The 24,648-nt window shown below is 48.8% G+C and overlaps 1 protein-coding gene across 6 annotated transcripts in view; it reads left to right on the top strand.

Annotated features, from left to right (window-relative positions):
* map4k5 (mitogen-activated protein kinase kinase kinase kinase 5) overlaps nt 1–24,648 on the top strand; it is a 115,013-nt gene that overhangs the window by 22,348 nt on the left and 68,017 nt on the right. For all 6 annotated transcript variants that reach the window (XM_036955314.1, XM_036955316.1, XM_036955315.1 and 3 more), the window contains exons 6-14: nt 5,168–5,223; nt 5,550–5,597; nt 7,243–7,285; nt 7,394–7,466; nt 9,955–10,086; nt 10,699–10,761; nt 11,181–11,262; nt 11,718–11,834; nt 16,258–16,336. In XM_036955314.1, coding sequence (XP_036811209.1) covers nt 5,168–5,223; nt 5,550–5,597; nt 7,243–7,285; nt 7,394–7,466; nt 9,955–10,086; nt 10,699–10,761; nt 11,181–11,262; nt 11,718–11,834; nt 16,258–16,336 — 693 coding nt within the window. The remainder of the gene's footprint in view (nt 1–5,167; nt 5,224–5,549; nt 5,598–7,242; nt 7,286–7,393; nt 7,467–9,954; nt 10,087–10,698; nt 10,762–11,180; nt 11,263–11,717; nt 11,835–16,257; nt 16,337–24,648) is intronic.

The following is a 24,648-nucleotide window of genomic DNA, read 5'->3' on the forward strand; positions in this document are numbered from 1 at the left end:
TGTCTGTCTCTCTCGCTGTCTGTCTCTCTCGCTGTCTGTCTCTCTCGCTGTCTGTCTCTCTCGCTGTCTGTCTCTCTCGCTGTCTGTCTCTCTCGCTGTCTGTCTCTCTCGCTGTCTGTCTCTCTCGCTGTCTGTCTCTCTCGCTGTCTGTCTCTCTCGCTGTCTGTCTCTCTCGCTGTCTCTGTCTCTCTCGCTGTGTCTGTCTCTCTCGCTGTCTGTCTCTCTCGCTGTCTGTCTCTCTCGCTGTCTGTCTCTCTCGCTGTCTGTCTCTCTCGCTGTCTGTCTCTCTCGCTGTCTGTCTCTCTCGCTGTCTGTCTCTCTCGCTGTCTGTCTCTCTCGCTGTCTGTCTCTCTCGCTGTCTGTCTCTCTCGCTGTCTGTCTCTCTCGCTGTCTGTCTCTCTCGCTGTCTGTCTCTCTCGCTGTCTGTCTCTCTCGCTGTCTGTCTCTCTCGCTGTCTGTCTCTCTCGCTGTCTGTCTCTCTCGCTGTCTGTCTCTCTCGCTGTCTGTCTCTCTCGCTGTCTGTCTCTCTCGCTGTCTCTCTCTCGCTGTCTGTCTCTCTCGCTGTGTCTCTCTCGCTGTCTGTCTCTCTCGCTGTCTCTGTCTCTCTCGCTGTCTGTCTCTCTCGCTGTGTCTGTCTCTCTCGCTGTCTCTGTCTCTCTCGCTGTCTCTGTCTCTCTCGCTGTCTGTCTCTCTCGCTGTCTGTCTCTCTCGCTGTCTCTCTCTCGCTGTCTGTCTCTCGCTGTCTGTCTCTCTCGCTGTCTCTCTCTCGCTGTCTCTCTCTCGCTGTCTCTCTCTCGCTGTCTGTCTCTCTCGCTGTCTGTCTCTCTCGCTGTCTCTCTCGCTGTCTGTCTCTCTCGCTGTCTCTCTCGCTGTCTGTCTCTCTCGCTGTCTCTCTCGCTGTCTGTCTCTCTCGCTGTCTCTCTCGCTGTCTCTCTCGCTGTCTCTCTCGCTGGCTCTCTCGCTGGCTCTCTCGCTGTCTCTCTCGCTGTCTCTCTCGCTGTCTCTCTCGCTGTCTGTCTCGCTGTCTGTCTCTCTCGCTGTCTCTCTCGCTGTCTGTCTCGCTGTCTGTCTCTCTCGCTGGCTCTCTCGCTGTCTGTCTCGCTGTCTCTCTCTCGCTGTCTGTCTCTCTCGCTGGCTCTCTCGCTGGCTCTCTCGCTGGCTCTCTCGCTGTCTCTCTCGCTGTCTGTCTCGCTGTCTGCCTCTCTCGCTGTCTCTCTCGCTGTCTGTCTCTCTCGCTGGCTCTCTCGCTGTCTCTCTCGCTGTCTCTCTCGCTGTCTGTCTCGCTGTCTGTCTCTCTCGCTGTCTCTCTCTCGCTGTCTGTCTCTCTCGCTGTCTGTCTCTCTCGCTGTCTCTCTCGCTGTCTCTCTCGCTGTCTCTCTCGCTGTCTCTCTCGCTGTCTCTCTCGCTGTCTCTCTCGCTGTCTCTCTCGCTGTCTCTCTCGCTGTCTCTCTCGCTGTCTCTCTCGCTGTCTGTCTCTCTCGCTGTCTCTCTCGCTGTCTGTCTCTCTCGCTGTCTCTCTCGCTGTCTGTCTCGCTGTCTGTCTCGCTGTCTGTCTCTCTCGCTGGCTCTCTCGCTGTCTCTCTCGCTGTCTGTCTCTCTCGCTGTCTCTCTCGCTGTCTGTCTCTCTCGCTGTCTCTCTCTCGCTGTCTCTCTCGCTGTCTCTCTCTCGCTGTCTCTCTCTCGCTGTCTCTCTCGCTGTCTGTCTCTCTCGCTGTCTGTCTCTCTCGCTGTCTCTCTCTCGCTGTCTCTCTCTCGCTGTCTCTCTCTCGCTGTCTGTCTCTCTCGCTGTCTGTCTCTCTCGCTGTCTGTCTCTCTCGCTGTCTGTCTCTCTCGCTGTCTGTCTCTCTCGCTGTCTGTCTCTCTCGCTGTCTCTCTCTCTCGCTGTCTCTCTCTCTCGCTGTCTGTCTCTCTCGCTGTCTGTCTCTCTCGCTGTCTGTCTCTCTCGCTGTCTCTCTCTCGCTGTCTGTCTCTCTCGCTGTCTCTCTCTCGCTGTCTGTCTCTCTCGCTGTCTGTCTCTCTCGCTGTCTGTCTCTCTCGCTGTCTGTCTCTCTCGCTGTCTGTCTCTCTCGCTGTCTCTCTCTCGCTGTCTGTCTCTCTCGCTGTCTCTCTCTCGCTGTCTGTCTCTCTCGCTGTCTCTCTCGCTGTCTCTCTCGCTGTCTCTCTCGCTGTCTCTCTCGCTGTCTGTCTCTCTCGCTGTCTCTCTCGCTGTCTGTCTCTCTCGCTGTCTCTCTCGCTGTCTCTCTCGCTGTCTCTCTCGCTGTCTGTCTCGCTGTCTGTCTCTCTCGCTGTCTCTCTCGCTGTCTGTCTCTCTCGCTGTCTGTCTCTCTCGCTGTCTCTCTCTCTCGCTGTCTCTCTCGCTGTCTCTCTCGCTGTCTGTCTCTCTCGCTGTCTGTCTCTCTCGCTGTCTCTCTCGCTGTCTCTCTCGCTGTCTCTCTCGCTGTCTGTCTCTCTCGCTGTCTGTCTCTCTCGCTGTCTGTCTCTCTCGCTGTCTGTCTCTCTCGCTGTCTGTCTCTCTCGCTGTCTGTCTCTCTCGCTGTCTGTCTCTCTCGCTGTCTGTCTCTCTCGCTGTCTGTCTCTCTCGCTGTCTGTCTCTCTCGCTGTCTGTCTCTCTCGCTGTCTGTCTCTCGCTGTCTGTCTCTCGCTGTCTCTCTCTCTCGCTGTCTGTCTCTCTCGCTGTCTGTCTCTCTCGCTGTCTGTCTCTCTCGCTGTCTGTCTCTCTCGCTGTCTGTCTCTCTCGCTGTCTGTCTCTCTCGCTGTCTGTCTCTCTCGCTGTCTGTCTCTCTCGCTGTCTGTCTCTCTCGCTGTCTGTCTCTCTCGCTGTCTGTCTCTCTCGCTGTCTGTCTCTCTCGCTGTCTGTCTCTCTCGCTGTCTGTCTCTCTCGCTGTCTCTCTCTCGCTGTCTCTCGCTCTCTCTCTCTCTCTCTCTCGCTGTCTCTCGCTCTCGCTGTCTGTCTCTCTCTCTCGCTGTCTCGCTGTCTGTCTGTCTCTCTCGCTGTCTGTCTCTCGCTGTCTGTCTCTCGCGCTGTCTGTCTCTCTCTCTCGCTGTCTGTCTCTCTCGCTGTCTGTCTCTCTCTCTCGCTGTCTGTCTCTCTCGCTGTCTGTCTCTCTCGCTGTCTCTCTCTCTCGCTGTCTGTCTCTCTCGCTGTCTCTCTCTCGCTGTCTGTCTCTCTCGCTGTCTGTCTCTCTCGCTGTCTCTCTCTCGCTGTCTGTCTCTCTCGCTGTCTCTCTCTCGCTGTCTCTCTCTCGCTGTCTGTCTCTCTCGCTGTCTGTCTCTCTCGCTGTCTGTCTCTCTCGCTGTCTGTCTCTCTCGCTGTCTGTCTCTCTCGCTGTCTGTCTCTCGCTGTCTCTCTCTCGCTGTCTCTCTCTCGCTGTCTCTCTCGCTGTCTCTCTCGCTGTCTCTCTCGCTGTCTCTCTCGCTGGCTCTCTCGCTGTCTGTCTCGCTGTCTGTCTCTCTCGCTGTCTCTCTCGCTGTCTGTCTCTCTCGCTGTCTCTCTCGCTGTCTGTCTCTCTCGCTGTCTCTCTCGCTGTCTGTCTCTCTCGCTGTCTGTCTCTCTCGCTGTCTGTCTCTCTCGCTGTCTCTCTCTCGCTGTCTGTCTGTCTCTCTCGCTGTCTCTCTCTCGCTGTCTGTCTCTCGCTGTCTGTCTCTCTCGCTGTCTGTCTCTCTCGCTGTCTGTCTCTCTCGCTGTCTGTCTCTCTCGCTGTCTGTCTCTCTCGCTGTCTGTCTCTCTCGCTGTCTGTCTCTCTCGCTGTCTGTCTCTCTCGCTGTCTCTCTCTCGCTGTCTGTCTCTCTCGCTGTCTCTCTCTCGCTGTCTCTCTCTCGCTGTCTCTCTCTCGCTGTCTGTCTCTCTCGCTGTCTGTCTCTCTCGCTGTCTGTCTCTCTCGCTGTCTGTCTCTCTCGCTGTCTGTCTCTCTCGCTGTCTGTCTCTCTCGCTGTCTGTCTCTCTCGCTCTCTGTCTCTCTCGCTGTCTGTCTCTCTCTCGCTGTCTGTCTCTCTCTCGCTGTCTGTCTCTCTCTCGCTGTCTGTCTCTCTCTCGCTGTCTGTCTCTCTCTCGCTGTCTGTCTCTCTCTCGCTGTCTGTCTCTCTCTCGCTGTCTGTCTCTCTCTCGCTGTCTGTCTCTCGCTGTCTGTCTCTCGCTGTCTGTCTCGCTGTCTCTCTCGCTGTCTGTCTCTCTCGCTGTCTGTCTCTCTCGCTGTCTGTCTCTCTCGCTGTCTGTCTCTCTCGCTGTCTGTCTCTCTCGCTGTCTGTCTCTCTCGCTGTCTGTCTCTCTCGCTGTCTGTCTCTCTCGCTGTCTGTCTCTCTCGCTGTCTGTCTCTCGCTGTCTGTCTCTCTCGCTGTCTCTCTCGCTGTCTCTCTCGCTGTCTCTCTCGCTGTCTCTCTCGCTGTCTCTCTCGCTGTCTGTCTCTCTCGCTGTCTGTCTCTCTCGCTGTCTGTCTCTCTCGCTGTCTCTCTCGCTGTCTGTCTCTCTCGCTGTCTCTCTCGCTGTCTGTCTCTCGCTGTCTCTCTCGCTGTCTGTCTCTCTCGCTGTCTCTCTCGCTGTCTGTCTCTCTCTCTCGCTGTCTCTCTCTCGCTGTCTGTCTCTCTCGCTGTCTGTCTCTCTCTCTCGCTGTCTCTCTCTCGCTGTCTGTCTCTCTCGCTGTCTGTCTCTCTCTCTCGCTGTCTCTCTCTCGCTGTCTGTCTCTCTCTGCGATCACGTTCTGTTAGCTTGTGGCCTACCACTTCACGGCTGAGCCGTTGTTGCTCCTAGACGTTTCCACTTCACAATAACAGCACTTAATATTGAATGGGGTAGCTCTAGCAGGACAGAAATGTGTCTAACTGACTCAGTGACTTTCAACGGTGGCACATTGGAAGTCAATGAGCTCTTCAGTACCCCAACATCAATTTGAACATGTGGGCTGATGTCATTCTTTGTTGTGTATAATTATTTATCTCTATTGTACCATTTTGTAAACTCTAGCTATTGTAACATTAGGGGTACTGTGTTTGTCTATGGAGATTGCATGGCTGTGTGCTCGATCATTTTATACACTTGTCTGCAACGGGTTGTGGCTGAAATAGCCGGGGGAAAAAACTAATTTAAAGGAGTGTCCACATACTTTTGGTATATACTGTGTGTACTAAACTATAGGAATGTCAGCAGAATAAGCATCATGTTTTAATTTCCCAGTGACGGGGCCTCTGTCAGAGCCACAGATCGCCTACGTCTGCCGAGAGACCATACAGGTAATTTACACTTCAACCCTTTTAGGGCCAGTTTCCTGGACATAGATTCAGCCTACTCCTGCAGCCCTCTCAGAGCAGCTGATTTTAAGGATCAGAGTTTAAAATATTTTTTTTTTTAAACATCACAATGAATGATGTTATATGGACAGGGAGGACCTGTTCCTAGATCAGCACTTTGATGCCTGATACATAAGAAATAGACCTAGGTTTAATCTCGATCCAGGAAATCAGCCCTAGTTACACACTAACTTGTCACTTTTACTCTTCTGGATGTGTCCGACGTTGGTCATCCCAACCCAGTCTCACGTGACTGTTTTCATTCACAGGGTTTGGGATACCTTCACAGCAAGGGGAAGATGCACCGTGACATCAAGGTTTGGCACCATCCATCTGTCTTCTTTAGACTGGCTCACTGAAACGTCGCCGCTAGTTCATAACGAAAAGGAAAGAAGGTCTTGTCTGGCTGTTCTCACACCTTCTTCTTCTTCTTCGCTTGTAGACAGAGGTGTGACTTACAGTGTCAGAACACGGTCTTCAATCTTAACCTCAATAATGAAAAATGTATTATTCTTTTTTTTTTTTTACCTTTTTATTTAACTAGGGCAAGTATAATGTCTGCAGACTGAGTAAAAACCACAGGAAGAATGAGTGGCTAACTGGGGGTATGGAGTAGGGTACTGTGGTTGCGTGTGACTGATTTTGTCAGACAGCACCGGCAGCATCTCTATACAGGTTAGATGATGACTTGGACTGAAATAATAATAATAATAATAGTCATCGAATAAAACAAATGTCATATTTTATTAATGTGAATAAATGATGGTTAATACCATCATGGGACTTAATTGTATTAATTGTTTTATTCTGTGTTAACAGCATTCAACTCAATCAAAACCGACATCAGGAAACAGATTTTTTTTTAAATATATTTTTCTTTAAAACAAATCGAACAGAAACCGAACCCCCGACCTCCAAAATAGCACGAACCACTCAGAACTATTAGACTTCAGACGGTAGAGAAGGGACTGAAACACAGAGGGCGTTTTACCTGGGCTTATCCAATAAGAGAAACACACTTTTACAAGTCGTGTTTCTGTGACTTACTGGCCACGTCCCAGTTCGTGACTCTCGCCCCCAAAGTGTCATAGCTGTTCTCTTGTGGTGGTGTTTAACAGAGGATCTCTCAGCTTTACCATCGTACACAGAGAAAGTCGTTTCCTGTTTCCACTGTCTGTGCGCTCTCTCTCTCTCTCACACACACACACACACAATTCACAGGGCTTTATTGGCATGGAAAACAAATGTTTATTTCTGCTCTCTTTACCAATCTTTCTCGCGCTCTCTGTTGCTCCTTTCGCTCCATCTCTCTTGCCCTCTCTTCTTTATTTCTCTCTGTGCTCTCACCCTCTCCTCCTCTTTCTCTCAGTGCTCTCGCCCTCTCTTCTCCTCTCTTTCTCTCGCACTCTCTTCTCCTCTCTTCTCTCTGTGCTCTCTCGCCCTCTTCTCTCTCCTCTCTTTCTCTCTGTGCTCTTGCCCTCTCTTCTCCTCTCTCTCTCTCTGTGCTCTCTCGCCCCCTTCTCTCTCTCTCTGTGCTCTCTCGCCCTCTTCTCTCTCTCTCTGTGCTCTCGACCTCTCTTTTCCTCTCTGTGCTCTCTCGTGCCTCTGCTCTCTCTTGCCCTCTCGTGCCTCTGCTCTCTCTTGCCCTCTCTCCTCCTCATCCTCTCTCTCTCCTCTTTCTCTCGCTGCAGAATGCATCCAGACACAGCTGTCAATAAAAGCCAACCCCGTCACCACACAATACCCAACTCTCTCACAGTGGCCCCACAGTGAAAATACAATACCTGCTAGCTACGCAATTACAATCACTTTATCACAACCAGTCAAAGATGCAACAACACCGCACATGTCCTCTTTCCACAAAATCACCATCTTGTTTGATCAGTAATTAAAGTTCTGTAGGATCTTTGCTGTGCTGCTGAGAGACTTTAACAGTTTGTTGTTTTGGTCTCTTTTCTTCAGGGTGCTAATATCCTCTTAACAGACAACGGGGATGTGAAACTAGGTGAGCTATTCATCCATGCTTGAAGACCCGTAAAGGTCGATCTCATGACCCTCAGCTGTGTGTAATGTGTTTATATAATCTGAAAGGACCTGTCACTTGTTGTTCCAGCGGATTTTGGAGTAGCAGCCAAAATAACAGCCACCATTGCCAAGAGGAAGTCCTTCATCGGGACTCCTTACTGGTGAGTCTTTCCCTGAGACAGTCCTCTGTCGGGACTCCTTACTGGTGAGTCTTTCTCTGAGACAGTCCTCCGTCGGGACTCCTTACTGGTGAGTCTTTCTCTGAGACAGTCCTCTGTCGGGACTCCTTACTGGTGAGTCTTTCTCTGAGACAGTCCTCTGTCGGGACTCCTTACTGGTGAGTCTTTCTCTGAGACAGTCCTCTGTCGGGACTCCTTACTGGTGAGTCTTTCTCTGAGACAGTCCTCTGTCGGGACTCCTTACTGGTGAGTCTTTCTCTGAGACAGTCCTCTGTCGGGACTCCTTACTGGTGAGTCTTTCTCTGAGACAGTCCTCTGTCGGGACTCCTTACTGGTGAGTCTTTCTCTGAGACAGTCCTCTGTCGGGACTCCTTACTGGTGAGTCTTTCTCTGAGACAGTCCTCTGTCGGGACTCCTTACTGGTGAGTCTTTCTCTGAGACAGTCCTCTGTCGGGACTCCTTACTGGTGAGTCTTTCTCTGAGACAGTCCTCTGTCCAGACTCCTTACTGGTGAGTCTTTCTCTGAGACAGTCCTCTGTCCAGACTCCTTACTGGTGAGTCTTTCTCTGAGACAGTCCTCTGTCCAGACTCCTTACTGGTGAGTCTTTCTCTGAGACAGTCCTCCGTCCAGATTCCTTACTGGTGAGTCTTTCTCTGAGACAGTCCTCTGTCCAGACTCCTTACTGGTGAGTCTTTCTCTGAGACAGTCCTCTGTCCAGACTCCTTACTGGTGAGTCTTTCTGTGAGAGTCCTCTGTCCAGACTCCTTACTGGTGAGTCTTTCTCTGAGACAGTCCTCTGTCGGGACTCCTTACTGGTGAGTCTTTCTCTGAGACAGTCCTCTGTCCAGACTCCTTACTGGTGAGTCTTTCTCTGAGACAGTCCTCTGTCCAGACTCCTTACTGGTGAGTCTTTCTCTGAGACAGTCCTCTGTCCAGACTCCTTACTGGTGAGTCTTTCTCTGAGACAGTCCTCTGTCGGGACTCCTTACTGGTGAGTCTTTCTCTGAGACAGTCCTCTGTCCAGACTCCTTACTGGTGAGTCTTTCTCTGAGACAGTCCTCTGTCCAGACTCCTTACTGGTGAGTCTTTCTCTGAGACAGTCCTCTGTCGGGACTCCTTACTGGTGAGTCTTTCTCTGAGACAGTCCTCTGTCCAGACTCCTTACTGGTGAGTCTTTCTCTGAGGCTGTTCGTCCCAAATGGCTCCCTGTTCCCATTATAGGGAACTACTTTTATAGGGTGCCATTCGGGACACATACTTTCTCTCCATCCCTCCCCACCCACAGGGGGCAGCAGTGTGATAAATACCCACAGGGGGCAGCAGTGTATTAATTTAACTACCCCACAGGGAGCAGTAGTGTAATAATTTAACTACCCCACAGGGGGCAGCAGTGTAATAATTTAACTACCCCACAGGGGGCAGCAGTGTAATAATTTAACTACCCCACAGGGGGAATTTAACTACCCCACAGGGGGCAGCAGTGTGATAATTTAACTACCCCACAGGGTTCAGCAGTGTAATAATTGAACTACCCCACAGGGGGCATTTAACTATCCCACAGGGGGCAGCAGTGTGATAATTTAACTACCCCACAGTGAGCAGCAGTGTAATAATGTAACTACCCCACAGGGGGCAGTAGTGTGATAATTTAACTACCCCACAGGGGGCATTTAACTACCCCACAGGGGGCAGCAGTGTGATAATTTAACTACCCCACAGGGGGCAGCAGTGTGATAATTGAACTACCCCACAGGGGGCATTTAACTACCCCACAGGGGGCAGCAGTGTGATAATTTAACTACCCCACAGGGGGCAGCAGTGTGATAATTTAACTACCCCACAGGGGGCAGCAGTGTGATAATTTAACTACCCCACAGGGTTCAGCAGTGTAATAATTTAACTACCCCACAGGGGGCATTTAACATCCCCACAGGGGGCAGCAGTGTGATAATTTAACTATCCCACAGGGGGCAGCAGTGTGATAATTTAACTACCCCACAGGGGGCAGCAGTGTGATAATTTAACTACCCCACAGGGGGCATTTAACTACCCCACAGGGGGCAGCAAATAATGTGTGATAATTTAACTACCCCACAGGGGGCAGCAGTGTGATAATTTAACTACCCCACAGGGGGCAACAGTGTAATAATTTAACTACCCCACAGGGGTCAGCAGTGTAATAATTTAACTACCCCACAGGGGGCAGTAGTGTAATAATGTAACTACTCCACAGGGTTCAGCAGTGTAATAATTGAACTACCCCACAGGGGGCAGCAGTGTAATAATTGAACTACCCCACAGGGGGCATTTAACTACCCCACAGGGGGCAGCAGTGTGATAATTTAACTACCCCACAGGGGGCAACAGTGTGATAATTTAACTACCCCACAGGGAGCAGTAGTGTAATAATTTAACTACCCCACAGGGGGCAGCAGATTGAGATGTGTAATATGTGTGTTATCTGTGCAGGATGGCCCCGGAGGTAGCAGCAGTAGAGAAGAACGGAGGTTACAACCAGCTGTGTGACATCTGGGCCGTGGGCATCACCTCCATAGAACTGGCGGAGCTGCAGCCCCCTATGTTTGACCTGCACCCAATGAGGTACTGTTCTTTTTCCACTTCCTCATTTATCAGCCAATCGGGGCTAACTCTGCCATCCACTTCCTCACTCATCAGTGCCGTTTCTGCTCCACTTCCTCATCAGCCTTGGAGGTGTTGTCAGAAAGCGGATGTTGCCTGTTTTCAGGGATACAGTATTTTTCCCCTGAAAAGAGGAAGAGGAAACTCCGCTCAGGCGTCTCTTTATGTCTGTTACGTTCATTTCTTCCTCGTCAGCCAATGAGTCACGCTCCTGCCCCTCCACTTCCATACACATGTCATCCACCAATCAACTGCTGTAATCTGCCCCAATTCCTCACCCATCTAATAATCAACTTCTGTCCCAGATTTTTATCCAATTCCTGCTTTTGTATTCTGATAATGTTCCCTCTGATCTTTTCATCACTAAGCCGTTCTCTGATCTGATGCAATTAAAACGACAGGGGTCGAGTTTCCTAAAAATGTTGTAGCCCTAAGATCTCTAATGTCTACCATTTGGCCCTTAAGACGAGCTTAATGCTAGCAAGGTTTTTGGGAAACTCACCTCAGAACGAGCACTGGTGGTGGTGAAGTAAGAGAATGTTTTATAACAGGATTTGATGTGTTGTGTTCCAGGGCCTTGTTTCTCATGTCAAAGAGCAGCTTTCAGCCTCCCAAGCTGAAAGATAAAATTAAGTGGTGAGTACAGTACGCCTGTGTAACGGATGTGAAACGGCTAGCTTAGTTAGCGGTGGTGCAGCGCTAAATAGCGTTTCAATCGGTGACGTCACTCGCTCTGAGACCTTGAAGTAGTAGTTCCCCTTTGCTCTGCAAGGGCCGCGGCTTTTGTGGAGCGATGGGTAACGATGCTTTGAGGGGTGACTGTTGTTGATGTGTGCAGAGGGTCCCTGGTTCGCGCCCGGGTATGGGCGAGGGGACGGTCAAAAGTTATACTGTTACACCTGTGACCTGGAACATTTACCCCCCCCCCCTGTTCGTTTAATGTTTCTGTTATACTACTACAGTCAGTAACAGTCCCCCCCCACCCCCCTGTTTGTTTATTCTGTTATACTGCTGCAGTCAGTAACAGTTCTCTCCCCCCCCCCACCCTCCTCCAGGTCCACAGCCTTCCATAACTTTGTGAAAGTCTCTCTGACCAAGAACCCAAAGAAGAGACCGACAGCAGAGAAGCTCCTATCGGTAAGTAACAAATCCTCATCGAAAGGGCTTCTTGGTTGAGGAATAGGGTCGGGGGGGAAACCAGCTTAGACCGTCTCTAATTAATCAAGTTAATCATTACAAATGTTCTGGATCATTAGTGTTGACAAGACTCTTCCTCTGAGATGAAAAGGAAAGTGTTCATCTCTTCTTTCTCGTGCTTCTGGACTGTCTGAGGTTGATCCTAGTTAATAGTTGTCCGTTCTGAAATCTGCTATTCAGAGCGTTAGTGTGCCGGCCATCTTGTGTTATTGTCACAAGATCACTAATAAAGTCTGTCTGTCTCTCCCGTCTGTCTGTACCCCTCCGTCTGTCTGTACCCCTCCGTCTGTCTGTACCCCTCCGTCTGTCTGTCTGTCCCCCTCCGTCTGTCTGTCCCCCTCCACCTGTCTGTCCCCCTCCACCTGTCTGTCCCCCTCCACCTGTCTGTGCTGAAGCATTTGTTTATAGATCAGACAGGGCTGACCAGGAGAGTAGCTGTGGAGCTGCTGGACAAGATGAACAACCCAGACAACCACCAACACTTCTCTGAGGTGGACGACGATGACCTGGAGGTAAATAACTAACCACAGCCCTGTCTGTCTGTCTGGGACTAAAACTAACCACAGCCTTGTCTGTCTGTCTGTCTGGGACTAAAACTAACCACAGCCCTGTCTGTCTGTCTGGGACTAAAACTAACCACAGCCTTGTCTGTCTGTCTGTCTGGGACTAAAACTAACCACAGCCCTGTCTGTCTGTCTGGGACTAAAACTAACCACAGCCCTGTCTGTCTGTCTGGGACTAAAACTAACCACAGCCCTGTCTGTCTGTCTGGGACTAAAACTAACCACAGCCCTGTCTGTCTGTCTGGTACTAAAACTAACCACGGCCCTGTCTGTCTGTCTGGGACTAAAACTAACCACAGCCCTGTCTGTCTGTCTGGGACTAAAACTAACCACAGCCTTGTCTGTCTGTCTGTCTGTCTGGGACTAAAACTAACCACAGCCTTGTCTGTCTGTCTGTCTGGGACTAAAACTAACCACAGCCCTGTCTGTCTGTCTGTCTGGGACTAAAACTAACCACAGCCCTGTCTGTCTGTCTGTCTGGGACTAAAACTAACCACAGCCCTGTCTGTCTGTCTGGGACTAAAACTAACCACAGCCCTGTCTGTCTGTCTGTCTGGGACTAAAACTAACCACAGCCCTGTCTGTCTGTCTGGGACTAAAACTAACCACAGCCCTGTCTGTCTGGTACTAAAACTAACCACAGCCCTGTCTGTCTGGTACTAAAACTAACCACAGCCCTGTCTGTCTGGTACTAAAACTAACCACAGCCCTGTCTGTCTGTCTGGGACTAAAACTAACCACAGCCCTGTCTGTCTGTCTGGGACTAAAACTAACCACAGGTTTGTCTGTCTGTCTGGGACTAAAACTAACCACAGCCCTGTCTGTCTGTCTGTCTGGGACTAAAACTAACCACAGCCCTGTCTGTCTGTCTGTCTGGGACTAAAACTAACCACAGCCCTGTCTGTCTGTCTGGGACTAAAACTAACCACAGCCCTGTCTGTCTGTCTGGGACTAAAACTAACCACAGCCCTGTCTGTCTGTCTGGGACTAAAACTAACCACAGCCCTGTGTCTGTCTGTCTGGTACTAAAACTAACCACAGCCCTGTCTGTCTGTCTGGGACTAAAACTAACCACAGCCCTGTCTGTCTGTCTGGGACTAAAACTAACCACAGCCCTGTCTGTCTGTCTGGGACTAAAACTAACCACAGCCCTGTCTGTCTGTCTGGGACTAAAACTAACCACAGCCCTGTCTGTCTGTCTGGGACTAAAACTAACCACAGCCCTGTCTGTCTGTCTGGGACTAAAACTAACCACAGCCCTGTCTGTCTGTCTGGGACTAAAACTAACCACAGCCCTGTCTGTCTGTCTGGGACTAAAACTAACCACAGCCCTGTCTGTCTGTCTGGGACTAAAACTAACCACAGGTTTGTCTGTCTGTCTGGGACTAAAACTAACCACAGCCCTGTCTGTCTGTCTGTCTGGGACTAAAACTAACCACAGCCCTGTCTGTCTGTCTGGGACTAAAACTAACCACAGCCCTGTCTGTCTGTCTGGGACTAAAACTAACCACAGCCCTGTCTGTCTGTCTGGGACTAAAACTAACCACAGCCCTGTGTCTGTCTGTCTGGTACTAAAACTAACCACAGCCCTGTCTGTCTGTCTGGGACTAAAACTAACCACAGCCCTGTCTGTCTGTCTGGGACTAAAACTAACCACAGCCCTGTCTGTCTGTCTGGGACTAAAACTAACCACAGCCCTGTCTGTCTGTCTGGGACTAAAACTAACCACAGCCCTGTCTGTCTGTCTGGGACTAAAACTAACCACAGCCCTGTGTCTGTCTGGGACTAAAACTAACCACAGCCCTGTCTGTCTGTCTGGGACTAAAACTAACCACAGCCCTGTCTGTCTGTCTGGGACTAAAACTAACCACAGCCCTGTCTGTCTGGTACTAAAACTAACCACAGCCCTGTCTGTCTGGGACTAAAACTAACCACAGCCCTGTCTGTCTGTCTGGGACTAAAACTAACCACAGCCCTGTCTGTCTGTCTGGGACTAAAACTAACCACAGCCCTGTCTGTCTGTCTGGGACTAAAACTAACCACAGCCCTGTCTGTCTGTCTGGGACTAAAACTAACCACAGCCCTGTCTGTCTGGGACTAAAACTAACCACAGCCCTGTCTGTCTGGGACTAAAACTAACCACAGCCCTGTCTGTCTGGGACTAAAACTAACCACAGCCCTGTCTGTCTGGTACTAAAACTAACCACAGCTCTGTCTGTCTGTTTGTCTGTGGCTAAAATGGTTCCCTATTCCCCATATACAGTGCATTCCAATAACTTTCTCTGTCTCTCTCACCGTTATGACATCGTTTACTCTTGTGGTGTCATGCTATGTATTTACAGTTAAAGCATTCTGACCCTTTCACGTTTTCCACATGTTGTTAATCAACCAATCAAATGTCTTTATAAAGCCCTTCGTACATCAGCTGATGTCACAAAGTGCTGTACAGAAACCCAGCCTAAAACCCCCAAACAGCAAGCAATGCAGGTGTAGACGCACGGTGGCTAGGAAAAACTCCCTAGAAAGGCCAAAACCTAGGAAGAAACCTAGAGAGGAACCAGGCTATGACGGGTGGCCAGTCCTCTTCTGGCTGTGCCGGTAGAGAGGAACCAGGCTATGAGGGGTGGCCAGTCCTCTTCTGGCTGTGCCGGTAGAGAGGAACCAGGCTATGACGGGTGGCCAGTCCTCTTCTGGCTGTGCCGGTAGAGAGGAACCAGGCTATGAGGGGTGGCCAGTCCTCTTCTGGCTGTGCCGTTAAGTTATAGCCTGTTTCTAAAATAGATTATTTTTTAAATGCTCAGCACTCTATAAACACAATACAATATCACAATACCACATAATGACAAAGCGAAAAAAGGTTTTTAGAATTGTTTTCAAATTTATAAAAAATTGAAAACAGAAATACCTTATTTACATAACTATTCAGACCCTTTGCTATGAGACTCAAAATGGAGCTCAGGTGCATCCTGTTTCCATTGATCATCCTTGAGATGTTTCTACAACTTGATTGGAGTCCACCTGTGGTAAATTCAATTGATTGGACATGATTTGGAAAAGCACACACCTGTCTATATAAGGTCCCACAGTTGACAGCGCATGTCAGAGCAAATGCCAAGCCTTGAGGTCGAAGGAATTGTCCATAGTGCTCCAAGACAGGATTGTGTCGAGGCACAGATCTGGGGAAGGTCACCAACACATTTCTGCAGCATTGAATGCCCCCCAAGAACACAGTGGCCTCCATCATTCTTAAACGGAAGAAGTTTGGAACCACCAAGACTTTTCCTAGAGATGGCCGCCCGGTCAAACTGAGCAATCAGGTTTGAAGGGCCTTGGTCAGGGAGATGGTCACTCTGACAGAGCTCACGACTTCCTCTATGGAGATGGGAGAACCTTCCAGAAGGGCAACCATCTCTGCAGCACTCCAAAAATCAGGCCTTTATGTTAGTGACCAGATAGAAGCCACTCCTCAGTCAAAGGCACATAACAGCCCGCTTGGAGTTTGCCAAAAGACACTTAAAGGACTCTCAGACCATGAAAAACAAGACTCTCTGTTCTGATGAAACTCTGTGGCCTGAATGCCAAGCATCACGTACGGAGGAAACCTGGCACCATCCCTACCCTGAAGCATGTTGGTGGTGGCAGCATTATGCTGTGAGGATGTTTTTTCAGTGGCAGGGACTGGGAAACTAGTCAGGACCGAGGAAAAGATGAACAGAGAAAAGTTCCGAGAGATCCTTGATGAAAATTTGCTCCAGAGCACTCAGGACCTCAGACTGGGGCGAAGGTTCACCTTCCAATAGGACAACGACCCGAAGCACACAGCCAAGACGACGCAGGAGTGACTTCGGGACAAGTCTCTGAATGTCCTTGAGTGGCCCAGCCAGAGCCCGGACTTGAACCCAAACTGAAAATAACTGTGCAGCGTCACTCCCCATCCAACCTGACAGAGCTCAAGAGGATCTGTAGAGAAGAATGGGAGAAACTCCCCAAATACAGGTGTGCCAAGCTTGTAGCGTCATACCCAAGAAGACTTGAGACTGTAATCGCTGCCAAAGGTGCTTCAACAAAGTACTGCGTAAAGGGTCTGAATACTTAAATTTGAACGTGATAGTTTGTTATAATTTCTAAAAACCTTTTTGCTTTGACATTATGGGGTATTGCTTGTCGATTGATGAGGAAAAACATCAATTTTATACTAAGGCTGTAATGTAACAATGTGGAGAAAGTCGAGGGGTCTGAGTAGTTTATTCCTTCACTTTGAAACGTATCTAATTTTGAAGTCTGTCTACTCTCTTTCTCCCCCTCTTTCTCTTTTCTTGTTCTCTCTCTTCCCTTATCTTTCTCCCCCCTATTTCTTCCCCTCCCTCCTCAGTCTCTTTCAGTCGTGAGACACACCATCCGTTCCATCAACAAACACCCCAGACCAGAGAGAACTCACTCAGAGATCAGCTGTAAGTAACACCAGCCACTCTCTCCTCTCTTCTCCTCCTCCTCTGGTCCTCCTTCTCCTCTGGTCCTCCTTCTCCTCTGGTCCTCCTTCTCCTCTGGTCCTCCTTCTCCTCTGGTCCTCCTTCTCCTCTGGTCCTCCTTCTCCTCTGGTCCTCCTTCTCCTCTGGTCCTCCTTCTCCTCTGGTCCTCTTCCTCCTCCTCCTCTGGTCCTCTCCTCCTCCTCTGGTCCTCTCCTCCTCTGGTATTCTCTGGTCCTCTGGTCCTCTCTTCTCCTCCTCCTCTGGTCCTCTCTTCTCCTCCTCCTCTGGTCCTCTCTTCTCGTCCTCCTCTGGTCTTCTCCTCTCGTCCTCCTCTGGTCTTCTCCTCCTCTGGTCTTCTCCTCCTCCTCTGGTCCTCTCTTCTTCTCCTCCTCTGGTCCTCTCTTCTTCTCCTCTGGTCCTCTCTTCTTCTCCTCCTCCTCCTCTGGTCCTCTCTTCTTCTCCTCCTCCTCCTCTGGTCCTCTCTTCTCCTCCGTCCTCCTCGATCCTCCAGTGTCATCCTCTCCTTTCTCCTCCTCTGTCAGTGATTATCTGTCAACATCCCACAGTATCTAGACAGGAACACCCACCCCCTTGTCCCTAGTCGACCAGTTGAATTAGTCAGAGCTCTGAATCGCTCTCCCATTGGCTGGTCTGTCTCTCCTGCAGGGGCGGACCATAGTGTTAATCCTGCAGGGCTGGCTCAGAGCCAGGACCCGTGGGAGAGCAGCGGACATGCTGGGTTCAAATACTATTCAAAATCTTTCAAATAGTGTTGAACATTTGCTTGAAGCCTGCCTAGAGTGTCAGATGGGTGGGACTGTTCTCATTTGGGAAAAATTGGTTACTTTAAACCAGACGCACTGCAACGGATTTCTGTTATAAAAATCTGTTGGGGTGTTGATGACAGTCCAACACAGAAGCATGTCTGTTCTTCTAAATATATCTCCCAAATAAATATATATCTCCCAAATAAATATGTTCTCAATTTTTATTTTCTCTGTTACGCTGTGGGTACTGAACTGATATGCATGATTGTTAGGACACTCCCATGTTCGTATAAATGGAATTTCACACACATTTTTGAGCAATACCTTGAAATCAGAGTTTGATTATTTGTTCATTTGGTCCGGTATTGTTTCACATTTGGCCCCCCCCCCCATCCTGAACATCATAACTATGTGTCCATGCAAGTCATTAGTTTATTGGACAAAAAAAATGCACATTTATGATTATCATGAAGCATCACTTTCCCGATCTTCATAACACGAATCCTCTATATTCAATGGTCTACAACACTTTCACTTTGGTTTCCAACAACATGAGGGAGGAAACAGCACAATAGCTGCTCTAACTGCAACGGGAATCCTCTATATTCAATGGTCTACAACCTTCTCCCCTAACCAGGAATAATCTATATTCAGTAGTCTACAACCTTCTCCCCTAACCATGAGTAATCTATATTCAGTAGTCTATAACCCCTTCTCCCCTAACCATGAATCCTCTATATTCAGTAGTCTATAACCCCTTCTCCCCTAACCATGAGTAATCTATATTCAGTAGTCTATAACCCCTTCTCCCCTAACCATGAATCCTCTATATTCAGTAGTCTATAACCCCTTCTCCCCTAACCATGAATCCTCTATATTCAGTAGTCTATAACCCCTTCTCCCCTGACCATGAGTAATCTATATTCAGTAGTCTATAACCCCTTCTCCCCTGACCAGGAATAATCTATATTCAGTAGTCTACAACCTTCTCCCCTAACCATGAGTAATCTATATTCAGTAGTCTATAACCCCTTCTCCCCTAACCATGAATCCTCTATATTCAGTAGTCTATAACCCCTTCTCCCCTGACCAGGAATAATCTATATTCAGTAGTCTACAACCTTCTCCCCTAACCATGAGTAATCTATATTCAGTAGTCTATAACCCCTTCTCCCCTAACCATGAATCCTCTATATTCAGTAGTCTATAACCCCTTCTCCCCTGACCATGAGTAATCTATATTCAGTAGTCTATAACCCCTTCTCCCCTAACCATGAATCCTCTATATTCAGTAGTCTATAACCCCTTCTCCCCTGACCATGAGTAATCTATATTCAGTAGTCTATAACCCCTTCTCCCCTGACCATGAGTAATCTATATTCAGTAGTCTATAACCCCTTCTCCCCTAACCATGAATCCTCTATATTCAGTAGTCTATAACCCCTTCTCCCCTAACCATGAATCCTCTATATTCAGTAGTCTACAACCTTCTCCCCTAACCATGAGTAATCTATATTCAGTAGTCTATAACCCCTTCTCCCCTAACCATGAATCCTCTATATTCAGTAGTCTATAACCCCTTCTCCCCTGACCATGAGTAATCTATATTCAGTAGTCTATAACCCCTTCTCCCCTGACCATGAGTAATCTATATTCAGTAGTCTATAACCCCTTCTCCCCTAACCATGAATCCTCTATATTCAGTAGTCTATAACCCCTTCTCCCCTGACCATGAGTAATCTATATTCAGTAGTCTATAACCCCTTCTCCCCTGACCATGAATCCTCTATATTCAGTAGTCTATAACCCCTTCTCCCCTGACCATGAGTAATCTATATTCAGTAGTCTATAACCCCTTCTCCCCTAACCATGAGTAATCTATATTCAGTAGTCTATAACCCCTTCTCCCCTGACCAGGAATAATCTATATTCAGTAGTCTACAACCTTCTCCCCTAACCATGAGTAATCTATATTCAGTAGTCTATAACCCCTTCTCCCCTAACCATGAGTAATCTATATTCAGTAGTCTATAACCCCTTCTCCCCTGACCATGAATCCTCTATATTCAGTAGTCTATAACCCCTTCTCCCCTGACCATGAGTAATCTATATTCAGTAGTCTATAACCCCTTCTCCCCTGACCAGGAATAATCTATATTCAGTAGTCTATAACCCCTTCTCCCCTAACCAGGAATAATCTATATTCAGTAGTCTACAACCTTCTCCCCTAACCATGAATCCTCTATATTCAGTAGTCTATAACCCCTTCTCCCCTGACCATGAGTAATCTATATTCAGTAGTCTATAACCCCTTCTCCCCTGACCAGGAATAATCTATATTCAGTAGTCTACAACCTTCTCCCCTAACCATGAGTAATCTATATTCAGTAGTCTATAACCCCTTCTCCCCTAACCATGAATCCTCTATATTCAGTAGTCTATAACCCCTTCTCCCCTGACCATGAGTAATCTATATTCAGTAGTCTATAACCCCTTCTCCCCTGACCATGAGTAATCTATATTCAGTAGTCTATAACCCCTTCTCCCCTGACCAGGAATAATCTATATTCAGTAGTCTACAACCTTCTCCCCTAACCATGAGTAATCTATATTCAGTAGTCTACAACCTTCTCCCCTAACCATGAGTAATCTATATTCAGTAGTCTATAACCCCATCTCCCCTAACCATGAATAATCTATATTCAGTAGTCTATAACCCCATCTCCCCTAACCATGAATAATCTATATTCAGTAGTCTACAACCTTCTCCTCTAACCATGAATCCTCTATATTCAGTAGTCTATAACCCCTTCTCCCCTAACCATGAATAATCTATATTCAGTAGTCTATAACCCCTTCTCCCCTAACCATGAATAATCTATATTCAGTAGTCTATAACCCCTTCTCCCCTAACCATGAATAATCTATATTCAGTAGTCTATAACCCCTTCTCCCCTACATTCCTAAAGAAAATACTATACTTTTTACTCCGTACATTTATCCTGACACCTAAAACTACTCGTTTCATTTTGGAATCCTTAGCAGGACAGGAAAATGGTCCAATTCACACACTTATCAAGAGAACCTGGTCATCATCCCTACTGCCTCTGACCTGGCGGACGAACTAAACACACATGCTTTGTTTTTTTTATAAATGATGTCTTCGTGTTGGAGAGTGTCCCTGGCTATCTGTAAATGATGTCTTCGTGTTGGAGAGTGTCCCTGGCTATCTGTAAATGATGTCTTCGTGTTGGAGAGTGTCCCTGGCTATCTGTAAATGATGTCTTCGTGTTGGAGTGTGTCCCTGGCTATCTGTAAATGATGTCTTCGTGTTGGAGAGTGTCCCTGGCTATCTGTAAATGATGTCTTCGTGTTGGAGAGTGTCCCTGGCTATCTCCACATTTAAATAACAAGAAAACAGTGGTCTGGTTTGTTTAATATAAGTAATTTGAAATAAATTATACTTTTTTATTCTGATAGTTAAGTATATTTATTAAAACCAAATACTTTTAGACTTTTACTCAAGTAGTATTTTACTGGTTGACTTTCACTTTTACTTGAGTCGTTTTCTATTAAGGGATCTTTACTTTTACTCAAGTATGACAACTGGGTACTTTCTCCACCACTGCTTCTATGCAAAATACATATTCCTCTCATTCAAGTTGCGAGAGCCAAAGGGGAGGAAACGTATTCTGACAAAGAGTCAATGCACAACAATACTAAATGCAATCGCGGTAAAAAAAAACACTTTTGAAAGCAGAGTTGTGGCCTTTTGGGACTGGCATCCCAACATTCCTCCTGCTGCCACGTTTACAGTATTTCTCTACTGTAATCTAATTGTTTTACAAATGCATCTTTACAACCAGAGTTTCAAGCTTGGTTTAGGCACAACAGAGCTATTTTTAAGGGGCAACGGAGCCCAGGCCACAGGGCGCCTTAATGGGAAAACAGGAGGGAAAACAGGGCGCCTTAATGGGAAAACAGTAGGGAAAACAGGGCGCCTTAATGGGACAACAGGGCGCCTTAATGGGACAACAGGGCGCCTTAATGGGACAACAGGGCGCCTTAATGGGAAACCAGGGCGCCTTAATGGGAAACCAGGGCGCCTTAATGGGAAACCAGGGCGCCTTAATGGGAAACCAGGGCGCCTTAATGGGAAACCAGGGCGCCTTAATGGGAAACCAGGGCGCCTTAATGGGAAACCAGGGCGCCTTAATGGGACAACAGGGCGCCTTAATGGGAAACCAGGGCGCCTTAATGGGAAACCAGGGCGCCTTAATGGGAAACCAGGGCGCCTTAATGGGAAACCAGGGCGCCTTAATGGGAAACCAGGGCGCCTTAATGGGAAACCAGGGCGCCTTAATGGGAAACCAGGGCGCCTTAATGGGAAACCAGGGCGCCTTAATGGGAAACCAGGGCGCCTTAATGGGAAACCAGGGCGCCTTAATGGGAAACCAGGGCGCCTTAATGGGAAAACAGGACGCCTTAATGGGAAAACAGGAGGGAAAACAGGGCGCCTTAATGGGAAAACAGGAGGGAAAACAGGGCGCCTTAATGGGAAAACAGGAGGGAAAACAGGGCGCCTTAATGGGAAAACAGGAGGGAAAACAGGGTGCCTTAATGGGAAAACAGGAGGGAAAACAGGGCGCCTTAATGGGAAAACAGGGCGCCTTAATGGGAAAACAGGAGGAAAAACAGGGCGCCTTAATGGGAAAACAGGAGGGAAAACAGGGCGCCTTAATGGGAAAACAGGGCGCCTTAACGGGAAAATAGGAGGGAAAACAGGGCGCCTTAATGGGAAAACGGGGCGCCTTAATGGGACAACAGGGCGCCTTAATGGGAAAACAGGAGGAAAAACAGGGCGCCTTAATGGGACAACAGGAGGGAAAACAGGGCGCCTTAATGGGAAAACAGGAGGGAAAACAGGGCGCCTTAATGGGAAAACAGGGCGCCTTAATGGGAAAATAGGAGGGAAAACAGGGCGCCTTAATGGGAAAACAGGAGGAAAAACAGGGCGCCTTAATGGGAAAACAGGAGGGACAACAGGGCGCCTTAATGGGAAAACAGGGCACCTTAATGGGAAAGCCTTAATGGGAAAACAGGGTGCCTTAATGGGAAAACAGGGCGCCTTAATGGGACAACAGGGCGCCTTAATGGGACAACAGGGCGCCTTAATGGGACAACAGGAGGGAAAACAGAGCGCCTTAATGGGAAAACAGGAGGGAAAACAGGGCGCCTTAATGGGAAAACAGGGCACCTTAATGGGAAAACAGGGCGCCTTAATGGGAAAACAGGGCGCCTTAATGGGAAAACAGGGCGCCTTAAGGGGAAAGCCTTAATGGGAAAACAGGGCGCCTTCATGGGAAAACAGGGCGCCTTAATGGGAAAACAGGAGGGAAAACAGGGCGCCTTAATGGGAAAACAGGGCGCCTTAGCGGGAAAATAGGAGGGAAAACAGGGCGCCTTAATGGGAAAACGGGGCGCCTTAATGGGACAACAGGGCGCCTTAATGGGACAACAGGGCGCCTTAATGGGAAAACAGGAGGGAAAACAGAGCGCCTTAATGGGAAAACAGGAGGAAAAACAGGGCGCCTTAATGGGAAAACAGGAGGGACAACAGGGCGCCTTAATGGGAAAACAGGGCACCTTAATGGGAAAGCCTTAATGGGAAAACAGGGTGCCTTAATGGGAAAACAGGGCGCCTTAATGGGACAACAGGGCGCCTTAATGGGACAACAGGGCGCCTTAATGGGACAACAGGAGGGAAAACAGAGCGCCTTAATGGGAAAACAGGAGGGAAAACAGGGCGCCTTAATGGGAAAACAGGGCACCTTAATGGGAAAACAGGGCGCCTTAATGGGAAAACAGGGCGCCTTAATGGGAAAACAGGGCGCCTTAAGGGGAAAGCCTTAATGGGAAAACAGGGTGCCTTAATGGGAAAACAGGGCGCCTTAATGGGAAAACAGGGCGCCTTAATGGGAAAACAGGGCGCCTTAAGGGGAAAGCCTTAATGGGAAAACAGGGTGCCTTAATGGGAAAACAGGGCGCCTTAATGGGAAAACAGGGCGCCTTAATGGGACAACAGGAGGGAAAACAGAGCGCCTTAATGGGAAAACAGGAGGGAAAACAGGGCGCCTTATTGGGAAAACAGGGCACCTTAATGGGAAAACAGGGCGCCTTAATGGGAAAACAGGGCGCCTTAAGGGGAAAGCCTTAATGGGAAAACAGGGTGCCTTAATGGGAAAACAGGGCGCCTTAATGGGAAAACAGGGCGCCTTAATGGGAAAACAGGGCGCCTTAATGGGAAAACTGGGTGCCTTAAGGGGAAAACAGGGCGCCTTAAGGGGAAAACAGGGCGCCTTAAGGGGACAACAGGGCGCCTTAATGGGAAAACAGGAGGGAAAACAGAGCGCCTTAATGGGAAAACAGGAGGGAAAACAGGGCGCCTTAATGGGAAAACAGGGCGCCTTAATGGGAAAACAGGGCGCCTTAATGGGAAAACAGGGCGCCTTAAGGGGAAAACAGGGCGCCTTAAGGGGACAACAGGGCGCCTTAAGGGGACAACAGGGCGCCTTAATGGGACAACAGGGCGCCTTAATGGGACAACAGGGCGCCTTAATGGGACAACAGGGCGCCTTAATGGGACAACAGGGCGCCTTAATGGGAAAACAGGAGGGAAAACAGAGCTCCTTAATGGGAAAACAGGAGGGAAAACAGGGCGCCTTAATGGGAAAACAGGGCGCCTTAATGGGAAAACAGGAGGGAAAACAGAGCGCCTTAATGGGAAAACAGGAGGGAAAACAGAGCGCCTTAATGGGAAAACAGGAGGGAAAACAGGGCGCCTTAATGGGAAAACAGGGCGCCTTAATGGGAAAACAGGGCGCCTTAATGGGAAAACAGGGCGCCTTAATGGGAAAACAGGGCGCCTTAATGGGAAAACAGGGCGCCTTAATGGGAAAACAGGGCGCCTTAATGGGAAAACAGGGCGCCTTAATGGGAAAACAGGGCGCCTTAATGGGAAAACAGGGCGCCTTAATGGGAAAACAGGGCGCCTTAATGGGAAAACAGGGCGCCTTAATGGGAAAACAGGGCGCCTTAATGGGAAAACAGGGCGCCTTCATGGGAAAACAGGGCGCCTTCATGGGAAAACAGGTGGGAAAACAGGGCGCCTTAAATTCAATTGGTTATTTATAATAACAATCAGGATGTTGTGTCCAATGGGGTTAATGCAGATAGACAATGCTTCAGCCTATTCATTTAGCTGACAAGGTAAAAACATCTGTCGTTCTGCCCCTGAGCAAGGCAGTTAAACCTACTGTTCCCTCGGGCACCGATGACGTGGATGTTGATTTAAAGCCAGCCCTCCTCCGCACCTCTCTGATTCAGAGGTGTTGGGTTAAAAGCGGAAGACGCATTTCAGTTGAATGCATTCAGTTGTACAACTGACTAGATATGACCACTTTCCCTTTATGTACAGCCACTATGCTGCATCAGTTGGGCTACAGGTGATAATGCCTGATGCTCTGA

The sequence above is a fragment of the Oncorhynchus mykiss genome, chromosome 19, assembly GCF_013265735.2.
Source record: "Oncorhynchus mykiss isolate Arlee chromosome 19, USDA_OmykA_1.1, whole genome shotgun sequence".
Classification (NCBI taxonomy): Eukaryota; Metazoa; Chordata; class Actinopteri; order Salmoniformes; family Salmonidae; genus Oncorhynchus; species Oncorhynchus mykiss.